A 20,835-nucleotide genomic window follows, 5' to 3' on the forward strand; every position below is an offset into this window, starting at 1 on the left:
ATGTGCACTTAAGAACAATGTGTATTCTGTTGCTTTTGGATGGAATAGTCTGTAAATATCTGTTAAGTTCATCTGGTCTAATGTGTCATTTAAGGCTAGTGTTTCCATATTGATTTTCTGTCTAGATGGTCTATTCACTGATGTAAGTTGGGTGTTAAAGTCCCCTACTATTATTATATTGCTGTCTGTGTCTCCATTTAGGTCTATTAATATTTGCTGCATGTATTTAGGCACTCCTATGTTGGGTGCATAAATATTTGCAAATGTTTCATCATCGTTGTGGATTGATCTCTTCATCATTATGTAATGCCCTGTTTTGCCTCTTATTACAATCTTTGTCTGAAAGTCTATTTTCTGGTGTTTAAGTATAGCTATGTCAGCTTTCTTTTTGTTTCCATTTGCGTAGAATATCTTTTTCCATCCTTTCACTTTGTCAGTGTGTGTCTTTACATCTAAAGGAAGTCTCTTGTAGGTAGCATATACATGGGTTGTGTTTTTTTTTTATCCAGCCACTCTATGTCTTTTGATGGGAGAATTTAGCCATTTTACATTTAAAGTAATTATTGATAAGTATGTGCTTATTACCATTTTGTTAATTGTTTTCTGGCCGTTTTTGTAGTTCCTCGTTTCTTCTCTTGTTCTCTTCCTTTGTGGTTTGATGACTTTCTTTAGTAGTATGTTTATATTCCTTTCTCTTTATATTTTGTGTATTTACTGTAGGTTTTTTCTTTTTGGTTACCATGAGGTTTACATATAACAACTTATATCTATAATATTCTATTTTAAGTTGATAAGTTTGATACCATTGTAAACCTCAACATTATTGCTCTCCCCCACCCATGTCTTATGTTTTTGATGTCACATTTACGTCTTTTTATCTTGTGGATCCTTTAACTAATTATTGTAATTATAGTTAATTTTTTTACTTTTAATTTCCAGAATTTGATTCTTTTATCATCAATCATTCTTGGTTCATATTTGGCCAATTTTTTTTTTAATGATTTTATTTTTCCTTTTTCTCCCCAAAGCTTCCTGGTGCATAGTTGTGTATTTTTAGTTGTGGGTCCTTCTAGTTGTGGCATGTGGGATGCTGCCTCAGCACGTCTAGACAAGTGGTGCCATGTCTGCACCCAGGATCCTTACTGGTGAAACCCTGGGCTGCCGAAGCGGAGTGCGTGAACTTAACGACTCGGCCACGGGGCCGGCCCCTATATTTGCCCAATTTTATTTCATAACTTTAAAAAATGAATTTATTCTTTTCCTTAGTCACAGTGAGACTTAAATATACTTACGTTTATGTCATTTTAGGATTAATCTATTATTTCCATTTTGTTGGAAGTGAAGTCGTTTCCTGATTGTTTGTTTTTCAGGTATAATTTACATAGAGTAAAATTTACCCTTTTTAGTTGTACAGTTGTATACTTTTTGACAAACACATACTGTTATGTAATTACCACCACAATCAAGTTATAGAATATTTACATTTGCTCAAAACATTCTTTCATGTCCATTTGTTATCAGTCCTCTCTCTACTGTCACCCCCAGCAACTGTTGATCTGTTTTTGGTCTTTGTAGTTTTGCCTTTTTTAGAGGGTTAGGTTACTAGAATTGTACTGTATGTAACCTTTTCTGTCTGTCTTCTTTGACGTAGCATAATGCTTTGAGATTTCTTCATCTTGTTAGATGTATAAGTAGTTTGTTTTTGTTGCTGAATAACATTTCATTGTACTGCTGCACCACCATCAGTGAATGGACATTGAGTTGTTTCAAGTTTTTGGCAATTATGAATAAAACAGCCATAAATATTTGTATACAGTTCTTTGCATAGACATATGTTTTCATTTCTCTTTGGTAGAAATCTGGGAGTGGGATTGCTGGGTTGCTGAAGTTCTTAAGTTTATAAAAAATTGCCAAATGCTTTTCCAAAGTGGATATGCCATTTTGCATGCTAACCAGCTATGCCTGAGAGTTCCAGTTGCTTTGCATCTTCACCAACACTTGGTATTGCCTTTTTTGTTGTTGTTAATTCTAGCCATTTTAATAGGTGTGTAATGGTGTCTTCTTGTGGGTTTAATTAGCATTTTCCTAATAAGTGATGATGTTGAGCATTAGTTATTTGGCATCCTTATCTCTTCTTTGATGAAGTCTGTTTAAATCTGTTGGCTATTTTTTTTAAGATAAAATCTATATAACATAAAATTCACTCTTTTAACCATTTTAAAGTGAACAGTTCAGTGGTTTTTAGGATATTCACGAAATTGTGCACTCATCAGCACTAATTCCAGAGCATATTTATGACTGCAAAAAGATCCCTAAACCCGTTAGCAGTTATCCCATATTCCCCCCTTTTCCCAGCCCCAGGCAACCACTAATCATTCTGTCTGTATAGATTTGCCTGTTCTGGATATTTCTTGTAGATGGAATCATACAGTCATATGGTACATGATTGTGTCTGCCTTCTCAGCATTAAGTTTTAAAGATTAATCCATGTTGTAGCATGTATCAGTACTTCATTCCTTTTTATTGCCAAATAATATTTTATTGTATGGATATACCACATTTTATTTATCCATTCATCAGTTGAGGGACATTTGATGGACATTTGAATTGTTTCCACTTTTTGGCTATCAGGAATACTCTGCTTTGAACATTTATGTACAAGTTTTTGTGCAGATATATATATGTGTTTGTTTGTCTTGGCTATATTCGTAGGAGCAGAATTCTTGGGTCATATGGTAACTCTTGTTTAACCTTTTGAGGAACTGCCAGAATGTTTTCTATGGCAGCTGAAACATTTTACGTATCCACCAGCAATGTATGAGGGTTCCAATTTCTCCATATTCTCTCCAACACTTGTTATTATCTGTCTTTTTTTATTACTGTCATCCTAATGGGTGTGATCATGCTTTTACTTTGAAACTATCTATGTCTTTTTACTTAAAATGGATTTCTTGGTGATTGCATATAGCTGGGTCATGCTTTTTAATCCAATCTGACAATCTTTGCCTTTTAGTTGGGGTGCTTAGATCATTTACAGTTCGAATAATTATTGCCATGACTGGATTTAAATCTACCACCTTGCTACTTGTTTTCTATTTGTCTCATTTGTTTTTTATTCCTTTTTCCATCTTTTCTGTTTTCTTTTAGATTAATTGGGTGTTTTTTATGATTCTATTTTTCCTTCACTTTTGGCTTATTAGGCTTAGTAAAAAAATTTTAGTGACTGCCCTATTTTTTATAATATATGTCTTTAATTTATTGCAATCTACTTATGAATAATATTATACCACTTTATCTTATAATATTCTATGTCAAATCCCTCTTGCCATTCCTTTTTTTTTTTAATACATTTTACGTGTTTTGAAGCCCACAATATATTGTTAGTATTTTGCTTAAGATCAAGAGTTGGCAAGCTTGTCTTGTAAGGGACCAGATAGTAATATGATGACTGTATGATGTCTGTCACAACTGTCTATCTTAACTCTGCTATTGTTGCGAGAAAGCAGCCATAGACATTATGTAAACAAATTAGTGTGCCTGGATTGTCCTGTAAGCCATAGTTTGCCAACCCCTGCTTTAGACAGTCAACTGTCTTTTAAAATGATTAAATGTAAGAAAAGTATGTCTGTTATGTTCATCTTAACCACTATGCCACTGGGCTGGCTGTTCATCTTTTTTTTCAAAGTTGACTTAATTAAAAAAAATTCTTTGTTTTTTTGAGGAAGACTAGCCCTGAGCTAACATCTGCCAATTCTCCTCTTTTTGCTGAGGAAGCCTGGCCCTGAGCTAACATCCATGCCCATCTTTCTCTCCTTTATATGTGAGACGCCTACCACAGCATGGCTTGCCAAGCGGTGCCATGTCCACACCTGGGATTCGAACCGGCGAACCCCGGGCCACCGAAGCAGGATGTACGCACTTAACCGCTGCACCACCGAACCAGCCCCTGTTCATCTTAATTTATTCTATTTCTAGTGCTTTTCATTTCTTTGTAAGTTGACATGTTATCATACTCCTTCTGCTGGAAGAACTACCTTTAACCTTTCTTATGGTGTACGTTTGTCAGAATAAACTCTCTTAGCTTTTGTTTGTTTGAGTTTCCCCTTCATTTTTGAAAGATATTTTTACTGCGTATGTAATGCTGGGTTAATAGCCTTTTTCTTTCAGTGCTTTGAAAATGTCCTTCCATTGTTTTCTGCCTTTGCATAGTTTGTGACAAGAAATTTGCTGTACCTCTTATCTTTATTTCTCTGAAGGTAATGTGTCATGTGTCTGTCTGCCTTCAAGATTTTCTCTTTATCTTTGTTTTTCAGCAGTTTGATTATGCTATGCCTAGTTTTGTTTTGTTTGTATTTATTTTGCTTGTGTTTCTCTGAATGTCTTAGAACTCTGATTTGGTGATCTTTTCATTTGTTTTAGAAAATTCTTGTCCATTTTCATCAGATGTTTTCTTCTCCATTCTCTTTCTCCTCCTTCTTGATCTCTAATTACACGTATGTTAGACTGCTCAGTATTGTCTCTTAGGTCTTGTGTGCTGCATCTTATTTTTTTGTTTTGTTTATTTTATTGTTTTGTACAATTTTTTTTCTTTTTGTGTTTTAGTTTAATTAATGTTTATTAGCCCATCTTCAGTTTACTTGAATTTTGTCACCCACCTAATTAGGAACTGTAAATTAAATTCTGTGCTTGAGATTTTCTGGACCATGCAATAGGTTGAATTTGGCCACAACCCATGAGAAGGCCAGCTTATGGTTACACATCCTTAGAGGACATTTTTGGTTTTTCATTTTACTCAATACCAAGGTATAGATAGACAAAGTTTCTTCTGTTTTACCCTGCTGAGAGGCAAACTTATTTCTTTTTCACTCTTAGACTGAAGGTGGAGCCCTTTGGGAATCTGAGTTTAATTGAGGATTCTCCTAATAGCGTCCTCACCTTGGATGGCCCCTAGGTTTTATCTCCTGTTTCTGTGCCAGTGTAGATGTTTGAGGTGTGTAGGATTCAGCAGAAACAAGGTGAAAGCCAGTTTATTGCTTTCTTACCGTCCAGAATTCCTGATTTCACTTCATGTTGGGCCTCGGTGGAATCTTTTGTTTGTGTTTGCTCAGGAGAATGTTTAAAAAAATTTTTTTTTTTAAAGATTGGCACCTGAGCTAACAACTGTTGCCAATCTTCTTCTTCTTCTTCTTTTTTTTATTCTTCTCCCCAAAGCCCCCCCAGTACATAGTTGTATATTCTAGCTGTAGGTACTTCTGGTTGTGCTATGTGGAACACCACCTCAGCATGGCCTGATGAGCGGTGCCATGTCCACGCCTAGGATCCAAACCGGCAAAACCCTGGGCTGCTGAAGCAGAGCACATGAACTTAACCACTTGGCCATAGGGCCGGCCCCTGAAAACAATTTTTATTTTGCTTTGTTCTTAATCAAGAAGAGTGTTCAGGATATCTACTCAGCATTATACCAATAACAGAATTGTCTACTCACTCAGCATTCTACAATATAGATATACATAATTTTTGAATTGCTTCTTTACTGAGGGATTTAGGTTATTTCTTTTTTTGGTAAAAAAATTAGAAAGTAAAAACTTTTTTGTGGGGCCGGCCCCATGGCCGAGTGGCTAAGTTTGCGTGCTCCACTTAGGCAGCCCGGGGTTTCCCTGGTTTGGATCCTGGGCGCGGACATGGCACCACTCATCAGGCCATGGTGAGGCAGCGACCCACATAGCACAAACAGAAGGACCCACAACGAAAAATATACAACTATGTACCGGGCAGCTTTGGGGAGAAAAAGGAAAAATAAAGTCTTCAAAAAAATTTTTTTTTAAAAAGAAAAACTTTTTTGCACATGGATCTTTGTGCACACATGCAAGTAGTTTTCATCACCAGTGGAATGAAGCAAAGAAGAAAGATAGGCTCATTTTTATTCAGCCTTTTCTGTGCCACTTATTTTGTGGGTGCCCTAAATGCCATTAGAATATGTTTTCAGACATCCTCTAAAGATTTCCCACCCAAACAAAATGCATTATCGTAAGTATGTTGTTTCTGAATAGTATATGCCCAGGTGACCACGCTTTGCAAGTGTACCCAAAAGACAACATTGCCACTGATCCTGGATTGTGTTTTGGGCAGGTGAACAATACTTTTGATTCATGCTAAGTCGTAAGAAAGTGAAAGTCATGTACCAACCTGCAGGACAATTTAGAACATAGCTTCTGATGTTTCTCAAATAAAAGCAAAAGCCATCATAACATTATGTTTTTCAGATGGCATAATTACAAATAAATGAGGAAATGGAACAGCAGGCTGTAAGTCCTTGAGATTTGACAGTGCAGGGCCACATGGCATTGATTTCCAATGTAGAGGCCTCTTACAAAACAGTGACTCCAGTCTAGATTATATAATCCTGAGTATTGTAAGCACATTCTCTGCATATCATTTGTCATATGAAAATAATTTCCCTCTTCATGGTTTATTTTTCCTTTGTAGCATATTCTGAACTCCAGAATCCTTTATCTACCATTTGGCTTTCATAAACTCTCAGGCAGGATCTCTGTGAGATTCTCTGCTTTGAGAAACTGTGTGCTTAGTGTATATTTATGACATACGACTCATGATTACATTCTTATGATAGGTCCTTTATCTTCAAAATAGCATCTAATAATTAGTGATTTTTAAACAATAGATAAGTTGTTTTCTAAAGACTTTTCCCAGGGAGCCAAATACTTCTTGGGGCTCTTTCCAATCTTCATGCAATGTATCTTTGGCATTTTTAGTATTGAGGACTAAACCAAATTTTCCATAAGTATTTTTGAGTTTCGACTATATAACTGCTCTTTGAGGTAGACCTTTGAGTTTACTCAGTATTCATCCTTGTTTAAAACTTTTGTGGCTGAGATGTCCTTTGGCTTATAGTAAGTTGGCCAGCTTTGGTGACATTTCTCTGGCCTTTGAAGTTGGCACAGTCTAATATAGCTACCTCAGGAGTGTGTGGCCATGGAAAAACATGTTTTTGTTGTTGAGTGTTCTTGCTTTCTAGTAATTTTATTTTCTGCTCAAGGGATTTAGTATCTGTTCAGATACTTTATTTTTAAAGGCCACATAAGTAATGACTTGACCTCTAATCTTAGCTTTGAAAATTTCCTAGACACTAATAAAGATAATGTCTGATGACCTATTATTTGAGAATATTACTCACTGGCCACAATCAGTGCTATTTAAAAATGTGTATTTTACTCTGAAAATTATTTCCCGGGCTAAAAGACTTTCTTAGTAAAATTGTGCGTGTAATGATGCAATTTGGTGACTCTTGGGCCTAGATTTATAACACTTTTTACATGGTGTCACTGAGACAGTACAGTTCAGAACAGCCCTTCTCCTCAAATACTCTGCTAAATAATTAGTTCTGAGAAAAATGTTATATAAACCATAGTCTTATCAAAAATAGCACCTGTCTCTTGGACTAATAATAAGAATATTTTGGATGCAGGTTATACAGTAATCCTTGTTTTGCATGAATATGGGCTACCTTTGCAGTAAATATATGAGTAAGACTTTTACAAAGGATCACGTTATCACTGAAGACTAGGATCATCAGTTAAATTATCTGGACTGTCCATCTCAGGAGATAAGCTTAATAATTAGTGGAGTGAAAGAGAAGTTCACCAAACTATATTAATATGTGTGCCAAGGTATATTCACGAAGAAGAGGCAGGAAAAAGCAGTTTCCTCCCTGGAGTCTGGGCAAAGCTAGAGTTGCTGTTTTTGGTCTGTTTTTACTTGTCTTAGATCTATAAAAACAGACCCTCTTAGTAAGAACTCACCTAGATGCAGTGTTTTTATGAGGTTGGTGGAGGAAACTGCATATTGCTATCTTGATATGTTTTCTTGTTTGGCTTTTCGTTAAGAGATGTTTAGTTCTTTTAAACTCCAAGTTGTGTACAAAGAGAAGAAACAGTCTGCTTAGTTAACTGTAATCTTTAACTGAAATCTGTTATACCCTAGTTGGACAATCCTGAAAGAGATTGGAGTAATTAAAGTTTTCCTTTACTTCCAGTGGAAGGGAAATATTTCAGTTCATTTACTTGAGTTTATAAAATGGTTTCTTCTTCCTTTCCCCACAGCAAGAATTATGAACATAAAGTCACAGAAGAGATTCAGTGTTAATTTTTAAAGCTTTCCCATATTTCCATCCTCATCAGCTGTAAATGATGTGCCTGACTGTAAAATGGAAAAAGTTGAAATTTTCCACTTGTGCATTTTGAGCTTTTCAGAGGTATTATACACTCTGGAAATAATAATAAAGGATACTAGGTCTTATACAGTGCTTTTTGTGTGAGGAACTCGTATAAACACTAATGCATTGATCCTAACACAGTACTTGATTGTGACTTTAAAAGGTCATGAGTTACTGCTGTTACAAAAAATAAAAATAAAAAAAAAAGATTGGAGGGGGAGCTTTAATTTACAAATATTGTTTTAAAAAATCTAGATAAAAGTTAATATAGATAACTGAAAAAATAAAAATTATGGAGGATTTTATTGTTTGTTAACTTTTCTCTTAGCCTGTAATAGATTTTTGTCCCTTTATGTTTTTTTCTTTTATCGTAAATCTACTTGAAGCCTGATTCCCTTCTTAGACAAGAAGGCAGAATTTACTTTTAAGCTTTTGTTTCTTCTCAGCCATGAAAGCTTAAACCTGTGGTGGTTTCCTGAGTTTGTCACATTAATATAATAATGCATTTTATTTGTCCTGAATTGGGAGAACATCCTTTTAGTTTTCTTAGTTTAATATTTGTGGGATATAGCTGTTGATTTTGATGAATATAGTGGTCATCTGGCTTAATCTTCAACTTTTTTGTGTTTTGTAGGTTTATTCTTCAATCCAAGGAGGTAATTCACAATCAGCTATTAGAGAAACAGAAAATAGCAGAAGAAAAGATTAAAGAATTGGAAGTAAGTTTTGAGTTAATATTGATGCTAGTAGTCAACTTTTAGGAAAAAAGTAATTATCTCACTGTATCATATAAAATGAAATTGTATGCCTGCCAAGGTCATGTCACATTGTTTTCATTTTTTCTAATTGTGTCAGAGCTTTGAAGCAGTCATATTCATGGCAATGTATAAGACACACACACACACACACACACACTCCAAGTCTCTTGGAACTTTAGGGAAGTTTGAAGAAGATAGGATGCTGTTAACCTGAATGTGTTTTCTCCATTGCATTTGAATGAATATGTCTGTTCTTAAAAAAACAAAAATGAAAACACAACATATATTTAAACACCACATATTGTGGTGGATGGGCCTGAGAGTGGGATAGTGGTTAAGGAATCTTGATATGTCTTTTACACATTGTAATTCCTTTAACATAGATTAGGTTATAGACAAGGACTGAATATAAGTAGTAAGCTTTAACTAAGTATCTGAAGGATGGTGCTCCAGTGAGGAAAACAGATTTTTTTTGCCTAGGGAAAAAGATGATGGGTAAGAATAACTTAGTATATCTTTCGAAAATTGGTGTTTATTCTTACAGTTTCTTTATACAATAAAAACTTTGATGAGATATTCTTCTTGGGCTTTGGTGAAATGTCTATCCTGTATGTAGTAAATGTTAGACTGGACAAAAAACTGGTTATTATTTCTTTGGGACCAAGATTTCCTGAGATGGGGGTGGATACAATGACTTCATAGGTCACTTTATCTAATTTCTGTGAGTACTATTTGAGGCAGTGGTTCAGAATCTGACTCAGCCCTCTTCTGAATTGGTGAGACACCCCCTGTAGCCTCCTGGGGATTTCTCAGGGGCGCCAGCTCGGCATGGCCTGGGTGAGCATGTAGTGTCTTAGGTTACGTAGGCTTATTTTTGTTTGAGTACTGATGATAATTTAAACAAACTTGATAGTAGATTTGTAGCTTAGAAAGATGTATTGTAAAAACAAAACAAATAATCAAACAAAGAAAAGAAAAAATTGTTACCCTGTAGTAACCAGATTGTTATTATGTCCTGTATTATCATTTTTGTCAGCCCAGTTGTTCTAGATTGAATTTTGTATCCTCTAGTGTTCATGTAGATAACAGAAAATGTGTTTTGCAACGTAGGTGAATATATCTAAAAATTGTCTTGATGAATAGGTAGGAAGGTGCCAAGTAATGTGTATATAATTCTCTTTTTATGAAAACAAACAAAAAACAAGATCTGTATATGAACATTGAAAATGATATGAAAGCATATGTATTAAATTAACACTGGTTACCCTAAAGAAGTGAGATGGGACATGGGGATGAAATTATTTTTTTCTTGTAATCTCTGTGTTAGGTAAATTATAACTAGTATTTAACTTTTACAATTAAAAAAAAAATCAAGGTAAAATTGCCACAGATGATGATTTTAGTATACTATTCAGTTCTGATGAGTATTAGGAAATTTATTTTTCAAAAGTTTCCTTTCATGAAGTCTCTCAAATACTGGCAGAGTATCTGGATATCTGTCAGATAATAGATGTAGATTAGCTGGCTTGTTGGTACCCACTTGGAATGCTAATTATAGCTACAAAAAACTAGCAAACTGAGCCTCTACCCTAGGAAGTTATTTTGTCTTTTTTTAATCTTTCATTTTACATGTTATTTGTATTATAAAAGCAGTATAAGTGCCCTATAAAAAAAGAAAAACAGTTGAGCAAAAAATAAAACAAATGATTAAAATATGACTTTCCCATCTTCTCTGCACACCCTCGCATGTCACTTCTACAGTTTGGTGTGTATCATTCCAAACTTTATTTTATAAACACATTCATATACACACTTGTGTTTTTTTTAAAGATTGGCACCTGAGCTAACAGCTGTTGCCACTCTTTTTCTTTTTTTTTCTTTTTCTTTCTCTCCCCAAAATCCCCCAGTACATAGTTGTATATTTCAGTTGTAGGTCCTTCTGGTTGTGCTGTGTGGGATGCCACCCCAGCATGGCTTGATAAGCAGTGCCATGTCTGCACCCAGGATCTGAACTGGTGAAACCCCAGGCTGCTGAAGCAGAGCACGCGAACTTAACCACTTGGCCATGGGGCTGGCCCCCACTTTTTTTTTTAATAAAGAGGAATTATGCTGTATATAGTGTTTTTTCATCATTTGACAATTTATCTGTCTACTTTAGAAATATAAATCTACTTCATATTCAATTTCATGTTTTCCATTTCTCCTACCAGTGTAGACTCCTGATTGCCTCAACATTCAATTATTGCATGATCCCTACCTCTGCATTATTTAGTATACTCTCCAATACTGCTTTAATCTGTATTTTTAATATTATCACCTACTACACACTCTCCCCTCTTCCCTGAAGCAATCCTATACTTTTCCACTGGCATACCTTTATAGTTTTGTCACTTCAGCCTGAAATGTGTGCATATGCACATACCCACATGTGCATTCACACACACATGCATTGTTAATTTTACTGTTCAGATTGTCGTTGTTTCTTACTGATTGCCTTTTCTGCTTAGTTATTGAGAGAGATGTGTCAAATCTCTATGAGGATATTTATCGATTTCTTCTCTTTTAGTTTAGTGGGCAGTGGTATTTAGAGACTACTATTTGAGTACCATAGGTGCTCATTATTACTGTAGACATAGTTTAGAGGCTATGTTTCATTTTGCTTTTATATAGGAATTTCTCAGCTCTTTCAAAGATAGTGTTCCACTGACTTCTGGCTTCCACTGTTACTGTTGAGAAGTCATCTGTCAGTCTAATTGTTCCTTTGTCTTTTCTCTCTCGCTACTTTTAATATTCTCATGCTTTGTAGTTTCTCTGGGATATATTTAGGTGTGGATTTAGTCTTTTTGTTTTTTTTCTTAATCCTACTTGGATTAAGTTGGATTTCCTGGATCTGAGGATTAGTGTCTTTCATCAATTCTGGAAAATTCTTATCTCTGAATGTTACTTCTGCCCTATTTTCTCTATTAAATGGTATTTCTTTCTGGAGTTTTTTCTCCACCTTTAAACAGCTTTAAGCTCACTTTTAAACCATGGCCCCTACCATCTACAGTGGCATCTTAACTGTTTTTTCCATCTCCAGCTTTCCCCCGTCCAATACTTTTAACATATTTTAGCTGTAATGACTTTTCTAAGATATTAAACCTGGTCACATAACTCCTATGTGTAAAACCCATCATTGTTCTTAGGTAAAGTTTAAACTCGTTAACATACCTTCAAGGCTCTTTATGAAATGACTCCTGTTTATTTCTCTCATCTTCCTCATTTCCTCTGCCTTCTCTTACACTGTGTGCTCCAGCCGTGCAGAAGTATTTTATTTTTAGAACTTGCTGTGCTGTCTTTATTTCTACTAGGTCTTTGCAAAAGTAGTTCCCTCTCCCTGGGAACTTCCTCCTCCTGCCCTTACCAGCTCCATCTATTAATCCTTAAGATCTTAGTTTAGGGCTACTTCTCCTAAGAAGCATTTTCTGATTCCTTAATCTCAAATTTGGTGCTTTGTCCTTGTTCTCCCTAATTATTCTATTAGTTTCATAGCACAATGTGGGAATTTGGGCATATAAACTGTCACCAGTTGAAGTAATTACAAATATGGCTTCCTATTTCTTGGGAAGCTTAATACAGATTCAGAGCTCTAAATAGTTTATCCCAAGGCCTCCCAGTTGTTGCTCTTCCTTTCAAATCTACAATCTCTTCTTCTAGGCCCTAGTACTTCTTGCCAGTCCAACCCATTTCATCTTAATCCTGTTTAATTATCATCATCATCATTAATTTCTACCCTCAGATACCTTACAATTAAGTCAGAGAAGCACAATTTATACATAACTCTGCAGACAAAGGCCAGGCTGTTTCCAGTTAGCATGTTTTCATCACTGAAAGAGTGAGCTTGGGGCTGGCCCCGTGGCTGAGTGGTTAAGTTCACACTCTCTGCTTTGGCGGCCTAGGGTTTTGCTGGCTTGGATCCTGGGTGCAGACATGGCACCACTTATCAAGCCATGCTGGGGCAGCATCCCACATGCCACAACTAGAAGGACCCACAACTAAAAATATACAACTATGTACCAGAGGGCTTTGGGGAGAAAAAGGAAAAATAAAATCTTAAAAAAAAAAAAAGGAGTGAGGTTGTTTTTGGTCTGGGTCTATAGGTCCAGTTTCTGTTCAAAGCTGTTAACTTGGCCCATTGTGTATGCCTCCCCATCTGCTGCCAACAGTCTATATAATTGACACTATGGATGAACCTTTTTCATGACATAGATGCTGATCTGAATCAGGTTCTGGGATCTGAGAGCCAATCTATATTAGTATTTTCTAGACTCCCTTTTATTCATCTCTGTCCTTTCTGTTTCTTCATGTTTGCTCTCTCCAGATTTTTTCCCCAGTAGGTGTTTACAAGTGCAAAGCTTACCTAGAATTTGTGTAGCTTTTGGTAACTTTGTTATGCTGTGCCTACATTATCAACCAACCTGGTAGCCTCACCTGCTGGCCCTTTCTTCTTATGGAGCAGAGGTCGGGGAACTATAACCTTGCCCTCATGTCCCCTTGATAGGGAGTTATTTACTTACTAGAAGGGTAAAGACAAGTACTATCTTAACCTTGGGAAGATAGTCTTACTGTCATTTTCTTCTTAAAACTCCATATTTACATTTTAATACCCCTATGTTGGGTTATTCTTCAGACTATAATCACTTTACTGGGATTGATTAGGAAATATTTTCATAACGCACAATATGATAGTTTTATGTAAATTTTTATTTTTCCTTTATAAAGGTGGTAGATCAGGTTCTGGGAGGGAATATCACCATTTCATCCTAATGATAATTAGTAAACCAGTGATGCTGATCCTATTCAAGAGAAAATATAAAATGATGGCTTTAGTATGATAGACTAACCATGTTATTTATGTCCTGGAGAGAATTCTCTATTTTTTTAAAATATTGATACCAAATAACTTTTTAAATTAAACAGAAAATTTTTTTGAGGAAGATTAGCCCTGAGCTAACAACTGTTGCGAATCCTCCTCTTTTCGCTGAGGAAGACTGGCCCTGAGCTAACAGCAGTGCCCATCTTCCTCTACTTTCTATGTAGGACGCCTGCCACAGCATGGCTTGCCAAGAGGTGCCATGTCCATACCTGGGGTTCGAACCGGCAAACCCTGGGCCACCAGAGCAGAATGTGCGTGCTTAACTGCTGTGCCACCAGGCCGGCCCCACAAATAACTTTTTAAAGAAGATGACTGCATGTATAATATACAATAAAGTATATGTTATTAGAAAAGTACAAAAGTATAATTGTTTTAAATGACGTGAATATAATTGGGATTTGGAATTATAACTTTATGAGTCTCATCTGTCTTTGTAAAAATAATTTTCTTTTTGAAATGTACAGCATTGCTACAAAGAAAAAGTAGAAAATTTTTTTGGAGAAAATCCAGTTTTAGTTAAAGTTGAGTTAAACCTTATTGATAGGTTGAAGAGATATATATTTTCTAAAGAGTGAAAAATACAGTCTATATTTTTGCTCACTTTTTTGGAGATAAGAAGGAAATAATTACTTGTGCACTTCTTTTGCAGTTGGGAAAACTTAGATCCAGTATTCAGATGAGCTAGAGCTCAATTTCTCACCCCTTGCCTTATGAATCTCAACTATTTGAAATCCTTGAGATAACTGTAAGCTTTCAGTGATGTATTTGAACACATTTTGACCACCATTCTCTTATATTCTCTCCTTTATTCCAGGTGAGGGCCAAACAATTACTGCTTCAAGCTCTTCTGCCCTCATTCCAAAGTCCCCGTTATATTTTAGGCACATGCATATACTGGCTGACCACTTTCCTTCCCCTCTGTCTCTGACATGGTTACCACCCCTTCCACCACCCTGGTTAGCTCAGCAATGACAGAATAAAAATAAGAAAGAGGAAACCCAGGACATTCTGGCCTGCATAATGCCACTTCTGACGCAGAATGTTACAATTCCAGGGTTGTGAAATAGGAGCCCATGCTGTAAGTGAAATCTAAGAAACTGTGTAAAAGTCCCGACTCTTCCACAGAAATGACAGTTTTGGTCAGATAGTGGTTCCTGAAACAAGTAGGAAGAATAATGGCAAGAGAACTGGAAAGGAGGTGCTTGGGACACTGCAGTTGGCTGAGTTCTGAGACTCTAATGAGAAAATGTTTTGGAGAAGTTCCCGTGATTGAGGAGATTTTACTCTGCCTATTGAGGATCATTTTTTCCATAGCATGGGTGGTGACTGGTAGGCACTTGGATGGATGTCCAGCTTTTGCTTTAAGTACTTCATTTTTATGCATATGATGGAAGCCCCTCTTTGGAGGTGTTGTTAAGTGGACTCTGCTATATGATAGGCACTGATTCTTAGCTATATATATTTTTTTAAAGATTGGCACCTGAGCTAACAACTGTTGCCAATCTTCTTTTTTTTTTTTTTCCTGCTTTTTCTCCCCAAATCCCCTCAGAACATAGTTATATATTTTAGTTGTCGGTCCTTCTAGTTGCGGCATGTGGGACGCCGCCTCAGCGTGGCCTGATAAGCGGTGCTATGTCCGCACCCAGGATCCAAACTGGGGAAACCCTGGGCTGCTGAAGCAGAGCGCATGAGCTTAACCACTCAGCCACGGGGTCAGCCCCTCTTATCTGTATTTTTAATGAAGAGAGAAGGGCAGGTGAGAGCAGAGCCAGTGATAGAATGTTTTTTATACGTTAAACAAGAATTACACCCAATGGTTCGTCTGCTTGCATAGCTCAAAGTTTAGACTCTGTTAAAAAAATTAGTCATTTATTTATTTTGTAGTGAAATATAGGATTTACATAAATATATATTAAAATACATATAACTTAATCAGTAATTATAAAGCAAACACCTGTAACAATCATCCAGGCCAAGAAATCAAAAGTTGGCAGGACACCAAAGGCCCCTCCCCTGCCCTGTTTATCCCTTCCTGATCACAGTGCCATCCCTGACCACTCTCCTCCCCAAGATAACTGCTATTCTAAGTTTTGTAATAATAAATTTTTTTTTAAGATACAGTTTTTACTACCTATGTATGTATCCTCAAAAGTATAATTTAATCTTGCCTGTTTTTGGACTTTATATGAACAGCACTATTTTTTTTGCCTTGCTTCTTTTGCTGAAGCTTGTGTTTGTGAAGTACATCCCTGTTGTTACTGGAGATTGTGATTTGTTTATTTTCATTGCTATATGGTATTTCATTGTATAGATCTTCTACAATTTATCTTTCCAGAGTGTCCAGTTTTACTCTTAACAAGTCAAAATGTTCTCATAGAGTGTTTGCACAGTTTCTCTCTTAGCCTCTTGCTGAGGGGAGCTATTTTTCAGAGATATCCTCCCACTCCAACCCAGGAGAGTTTTGAGTTCTGGAGAGAAGTGTAAAATGTCTTTACTCTAAAAATTAGTTTGATAATTTCTCACCTTCAGGAGTAGCTAAGCATCACTGAGTTTTTTTTTTTTTTAATTAAAAAAAATAATTGCAGGGGCTGGCCCCGTGGCCGAGTGGTTAAGTTCGCGCGCTCCGCTGCAGGCGGCCCAGTGTTTCGTTGGTTCGAATCCTGGGCGCGGACATGGCACTGCTCATCAAACCACGCTGAGGCAGCGTCCCATATGCTACAACTAGAAGGACCCACGATGAAGAATATACAACTATGTACTGGGGGGCTTTGGGGAGAAAAATGAAAAAAATAAAATCTTTAAAAAAAAAAATAATAATTGCAAGGTAGTAAATTAACTCTTTTCCATGTTGTTTTGACTTGGGGAGTCTTAGATGAGGTTTCTCTTATTGTCCCATACATTGAGATTTCAGACATGAATACTTATCTCTTTATAGAGTTCATTTGCATTCTCACCATTTATAAAAATAGATGTTTGTTTTAAAGTAGTTTTTAGTTATTTAAGGTTTAAGTCTAAAAAAGCCTGACAGTTTGAAACCCTAGAGTTTATAGTGAACTGTATATATTCTCTATGTCCTGGTGCCTTAGGGCTTAATGTATGTGATTCTCCTCTGTTGCTTTCAGAGGAGAATAGGCATGAGTCTGAAAAAGCCCATATCTGCTTTATTTCTGGTTGAATATTCTTTATTGGTTATTATTAGTATTATCAATATGTTGGTCAGTATTATGATCCAAGTGCTAATATTTGCCCAAATAGTTCCTCAGTAGAAATATTTCAGATCTGGTGAGAACTTAAAAAGTTCAAATAGATGTGCTCTTTTAACTAGACGGCCTTTCTTATACTATCTGTAAAATATATATTACAGATATTTTACACACATGCCCCTTTTGTTTGATCTGTTCAGTGGTGTGCTTCTTCATTTTATGATTAAGGTAAAAGAAGCATTTGCATTCCATTTAGCCAGAGTTCAGCTTTTGGCATCTTAATTTAGTTATTCTTTTCTTCTAGGTTACATTCCCAGGGTGCCTTGATTCCCCTCCTTGGAATACTTGTCTATACCCACACCAGATTATCCCTTCAAATGCTTCAGAGGGTTGTTGACCTCAGCCTTTGCTGCTGTATGCTTTATATGGTCTGTACTTTTTCTCTGTGTCTAACCATAAAAATTTGTCCTTAGCCTCCTCCCTCCCATGCCTGAGAGTCCCTCCAGTCATTTTTGGGCTGCCTAAAGAATGATTTCTTTTGATGAGTTAGACTTTGAATTTTCTTTCATGTTATTGCATGCTTCTTTGCTCTTGTAACTAGATGGTGAGGCAAAGTTAATCAGTACGCTTTTCTTTACCCCAGATTTTTGCTCTGATCAGTCCTTACATCACAGGGCTCCTGTAACCTGAAGTAATAGATACTGGCCAGAAGAAGTGAGTTGTTCAGTGCTCAATGTGGGCAAAGCCACACCACAGTCTATGACCATGCTGTGCATGTCAGCTCAGAAGAACAAGATCCAAACTGTTATTTGAACCATAAATAGAGATCTCCAAGTCTATCAGATTGACGGCGGAGCATTTACTACCCTAAATTCCTAATTTAAATACTTTCTGTTGAGTTAGGAGTTCTGGACTCTAACCATGCTATACTCTAAGCCTCAGTGTCCTCATCTGTAAAATGAAAGGGTTGGATTAGTAGATATCTAGGGTCACTTCTTTTAAGTTTATTGTTAAAACCTTGGTCTTTTTCTGACTTGCCACTTTAGGCGCAAAAACGCCCCTCTAAAAATGAAAAGATAGAGGAAAGACAAAACAAAACACCATTTTCCTGTCATGGCCAGATCATTACCTTAATTTAAAAAGTTAATTGGAATCCTATTTTGAAGCTAAAACTAGTTGTCTGCGTACCACTTTGCCAGCTAAAAAGTAATACAAGGTAACAGCATCTCCTTTGATATCTTTGTAGTAGTTGGTTAAATTACTGAAATCGCAGGGATGTGTGATGGCTTAAAGGTAGTTTATAGTAGGCATTACCTGTTTTAGAGATACAGTCATGCACCGCCTAACGACATTTCTGTCAACGACAGATCGCATATACAACGGTAGTCCCATAAGATTAGTACCGTATAGCTTAGTGTAGTAGGCTATACCATCTAGCTTTGTGTAAGTGCAGTCTATGATGATGGCCTAATGATGCATGTCTCACAATGTATCCCTGTCGTTAAGCAACGTGTGACTTGTACTTTTGGATAGAGCTGTGTAATAGCTTATTAACTCCACATACATGAATTAAATGACATATTCAGGAAGACCTCATTTTATTTATTTGTAGTCCTTTATCCTATACTGTCTTATAAAATACATGATACTTAGTGGCAAAACATGTTCAGAAAATGTTGATAAATTATTAAAGTCCTTGAGTGTACATGGACATTTTTATAAGTGGCATCTTATTAAATTTTTTTTTTTAAAGATTGGCACCTGAGCTAACAACTGTTGCCAATCTCTTTTCTTTCTTCTGCTTTTTCTCCCCAAGCCCCGCCCCCCCAGTGCAAAGTTGTATTATTATTATATTTGCCAATCCTTCTCTTTTTGCTGAGGAAGACTGGGCCCTGAGCTAACATCCATGCCCGTCTTCCTCTCCTTTATATGTGGGACGCCTACCACAGCATGGCTTTTGCCAAGTGATGCCATGTCCGCACGTGGGATGCAAACCGGCGAACCCTGGGCTGCCGAAGTGGAATGTGCGCACTTAACCACTGTGCCACCTGGCCGACCCAGTTGTATATTTTTAATTGTGGGTCCTTCTAGTTGTGGCATGTGGGACGCCGCCTCAGCGTGGCCTGACAAGTGGCACCATGTCGGTGCCCAGCATCTGAACCAGCAAAACCCTGGGCTGCTAAAGCAGAGCCCGAGAACTTAACCACTCGGCCACGGGGCTGGCCCCTTACTAAATTTTATAAAATGTAGTTTTGTGAATTTTAATTTATCTGCTGATGTAGGTATTATAGTGCTTGGGACTTTACCATTTTTATTTTACCATTTTTCAAAGAATTTTCACTACATTACTTCGTTTATGAATGGAATGTATAGGGGTGATTCTGCCTTGCTAATTATGATTAATTAGAGGAATTTCTCCCGCCTCACTTTGTCTTGCTTTCAGACAAATCTCTCACCTATCACCAGCATAATAAAAATATTTGAATTCCAGCACTATTCATGATGCTTTTCTTTTGGGCACATAATTATCTTGTGAGGGAATTTTTCCAAAATGGGCGCAGATGCATTGTACTCCTAACTTTTGTGTAAAACAGTTTAGTTCATTTTATTCTGCTTTTGTTTTTAAGAAAACACATGTGAGGGTGGAACAATACTCCAGGTCAGGAAGCATTATCGGTTTCCACTGACGTTTTATACACACTCTGTTTTTATATGAGACACTAAAAGCTCAAACTGTGTGATGCTATAAAGACATGGAAAATGGTTCTTTCTTGGATTGGAGGAAGTGATGACTACTGTTTTTTTGCTGGTAGTATCTGATAATCCCCCCTCCCTTTAGCTATTCTAGGCATGTTTAGTTGTCAGGCGTTGTCGGACTAAATTGCTAAAAATAACAAATAAGGGGGAGGCTGTGCTAAGGCCAGCTCTTGCCACTGTCTGTAATCTGTTTAATTTAGTTCCTAGGGAGAAAGGGCAAAAGGAACATGCTGCCATTCTCAGTGAATGGAGTTTTTGTTTAAAGTGCTGACAAGAACATTGTTTGAGCTCTCCCTATTCGCAAACCCCATAGGGCTCATGTACCCACATCTACTTACAGTATGGAGCCAGAGCCGGGGGGCTCAAAGAGCATGCTCTGATCAGTGCTTGTGCTAGAGATTAACCAGGCCATTAATCTTTGCTCATCTTTTCATGTGGCTTTTGACAGTGGAAATGTGCAGTTAGACTGTGAGAGAGAGTGAGAGGGAGAGGATGGTGGTTAGAAATGGGGGAGTTAGTGTGAGAATAAAGAATTTCTATTTAATATTCTCCCTTAACTCAGTGTTCAGAGTCAGGTTGTTTGGTAAAATTAACCACACTTGTGACTCCTACACCTGCATGTAGTTTTAACCCACATTGCCATCTTAAAGCTCTACTTGGATCTGGCTCTTGACCTCTCTGTGCCCTAACTTCTTCCAATAATAGAAACAACTTTCTATAAAGCAGAGATAGCAATCTGGTACTTGTTTGTAAAGCTGTTGAAGATCACTGAAGGAATGACTTCAGTGCCTTTCCTATCCCCTGTCGTGTATTTACCAGCAGTGGAGTGTGTGAAAATTAGGAGCAAATTTTCAGTTATATTTCTAGTGTTCTACATTCTGTGTTGACTTACCTGAGGGCTTATTGATTTTTATATCTGAAGTCCTATCCAAAATCCTTTCCTTTGTGCAGTTTGTTTTTGGTTTTTTT

General features: G+C 36.8%; 1 protein-coding gene across 2 annotated transcripts in view; it reads left to right on the forward strand.

Annotated features, from left to right (window-relative positions):
• The window catches only part of PFDN1 (prefoldin subunit 1), a 58,857-nt gene that overhangs the window by 17,504 nt on the left and 20,518 nt on the right, over positions 1 to 20,835 (forward strand). For both annotated transcript variants that reach the window (XR_011505805.1, XM_044780590.2), the window contains exon 3: positions 8,868 to 8,952. Coding sequence is in view for 1 of the 2 variants with exons in the window: in XM_044780590.2 (XP_044636525.1) it covers positions 8,868 to 8,952 (85 nt within the window). In the remaining variant the exon portion in view is untranslated. The remainder of the gene's footprint in view (positions 1 to 8,867; positions 8,953 to 20,835) is intronic.

The sequence above is a fragment of the Equus asinus genome, chromosome 9 (genome assembly GCF_041296235.1).
Source record: "Equus asinus isolate D_3611 breed Donkey chromosome 9, EquAss-T2T_v2, whole genome shotgun sequence".
In the NCBI taxonomy this organism is placed as follows: Eukaryota; Metazoa; Chordata; class Mammalia; order Perissodactyla; family Equidae; genus Equus; species Equus asinus.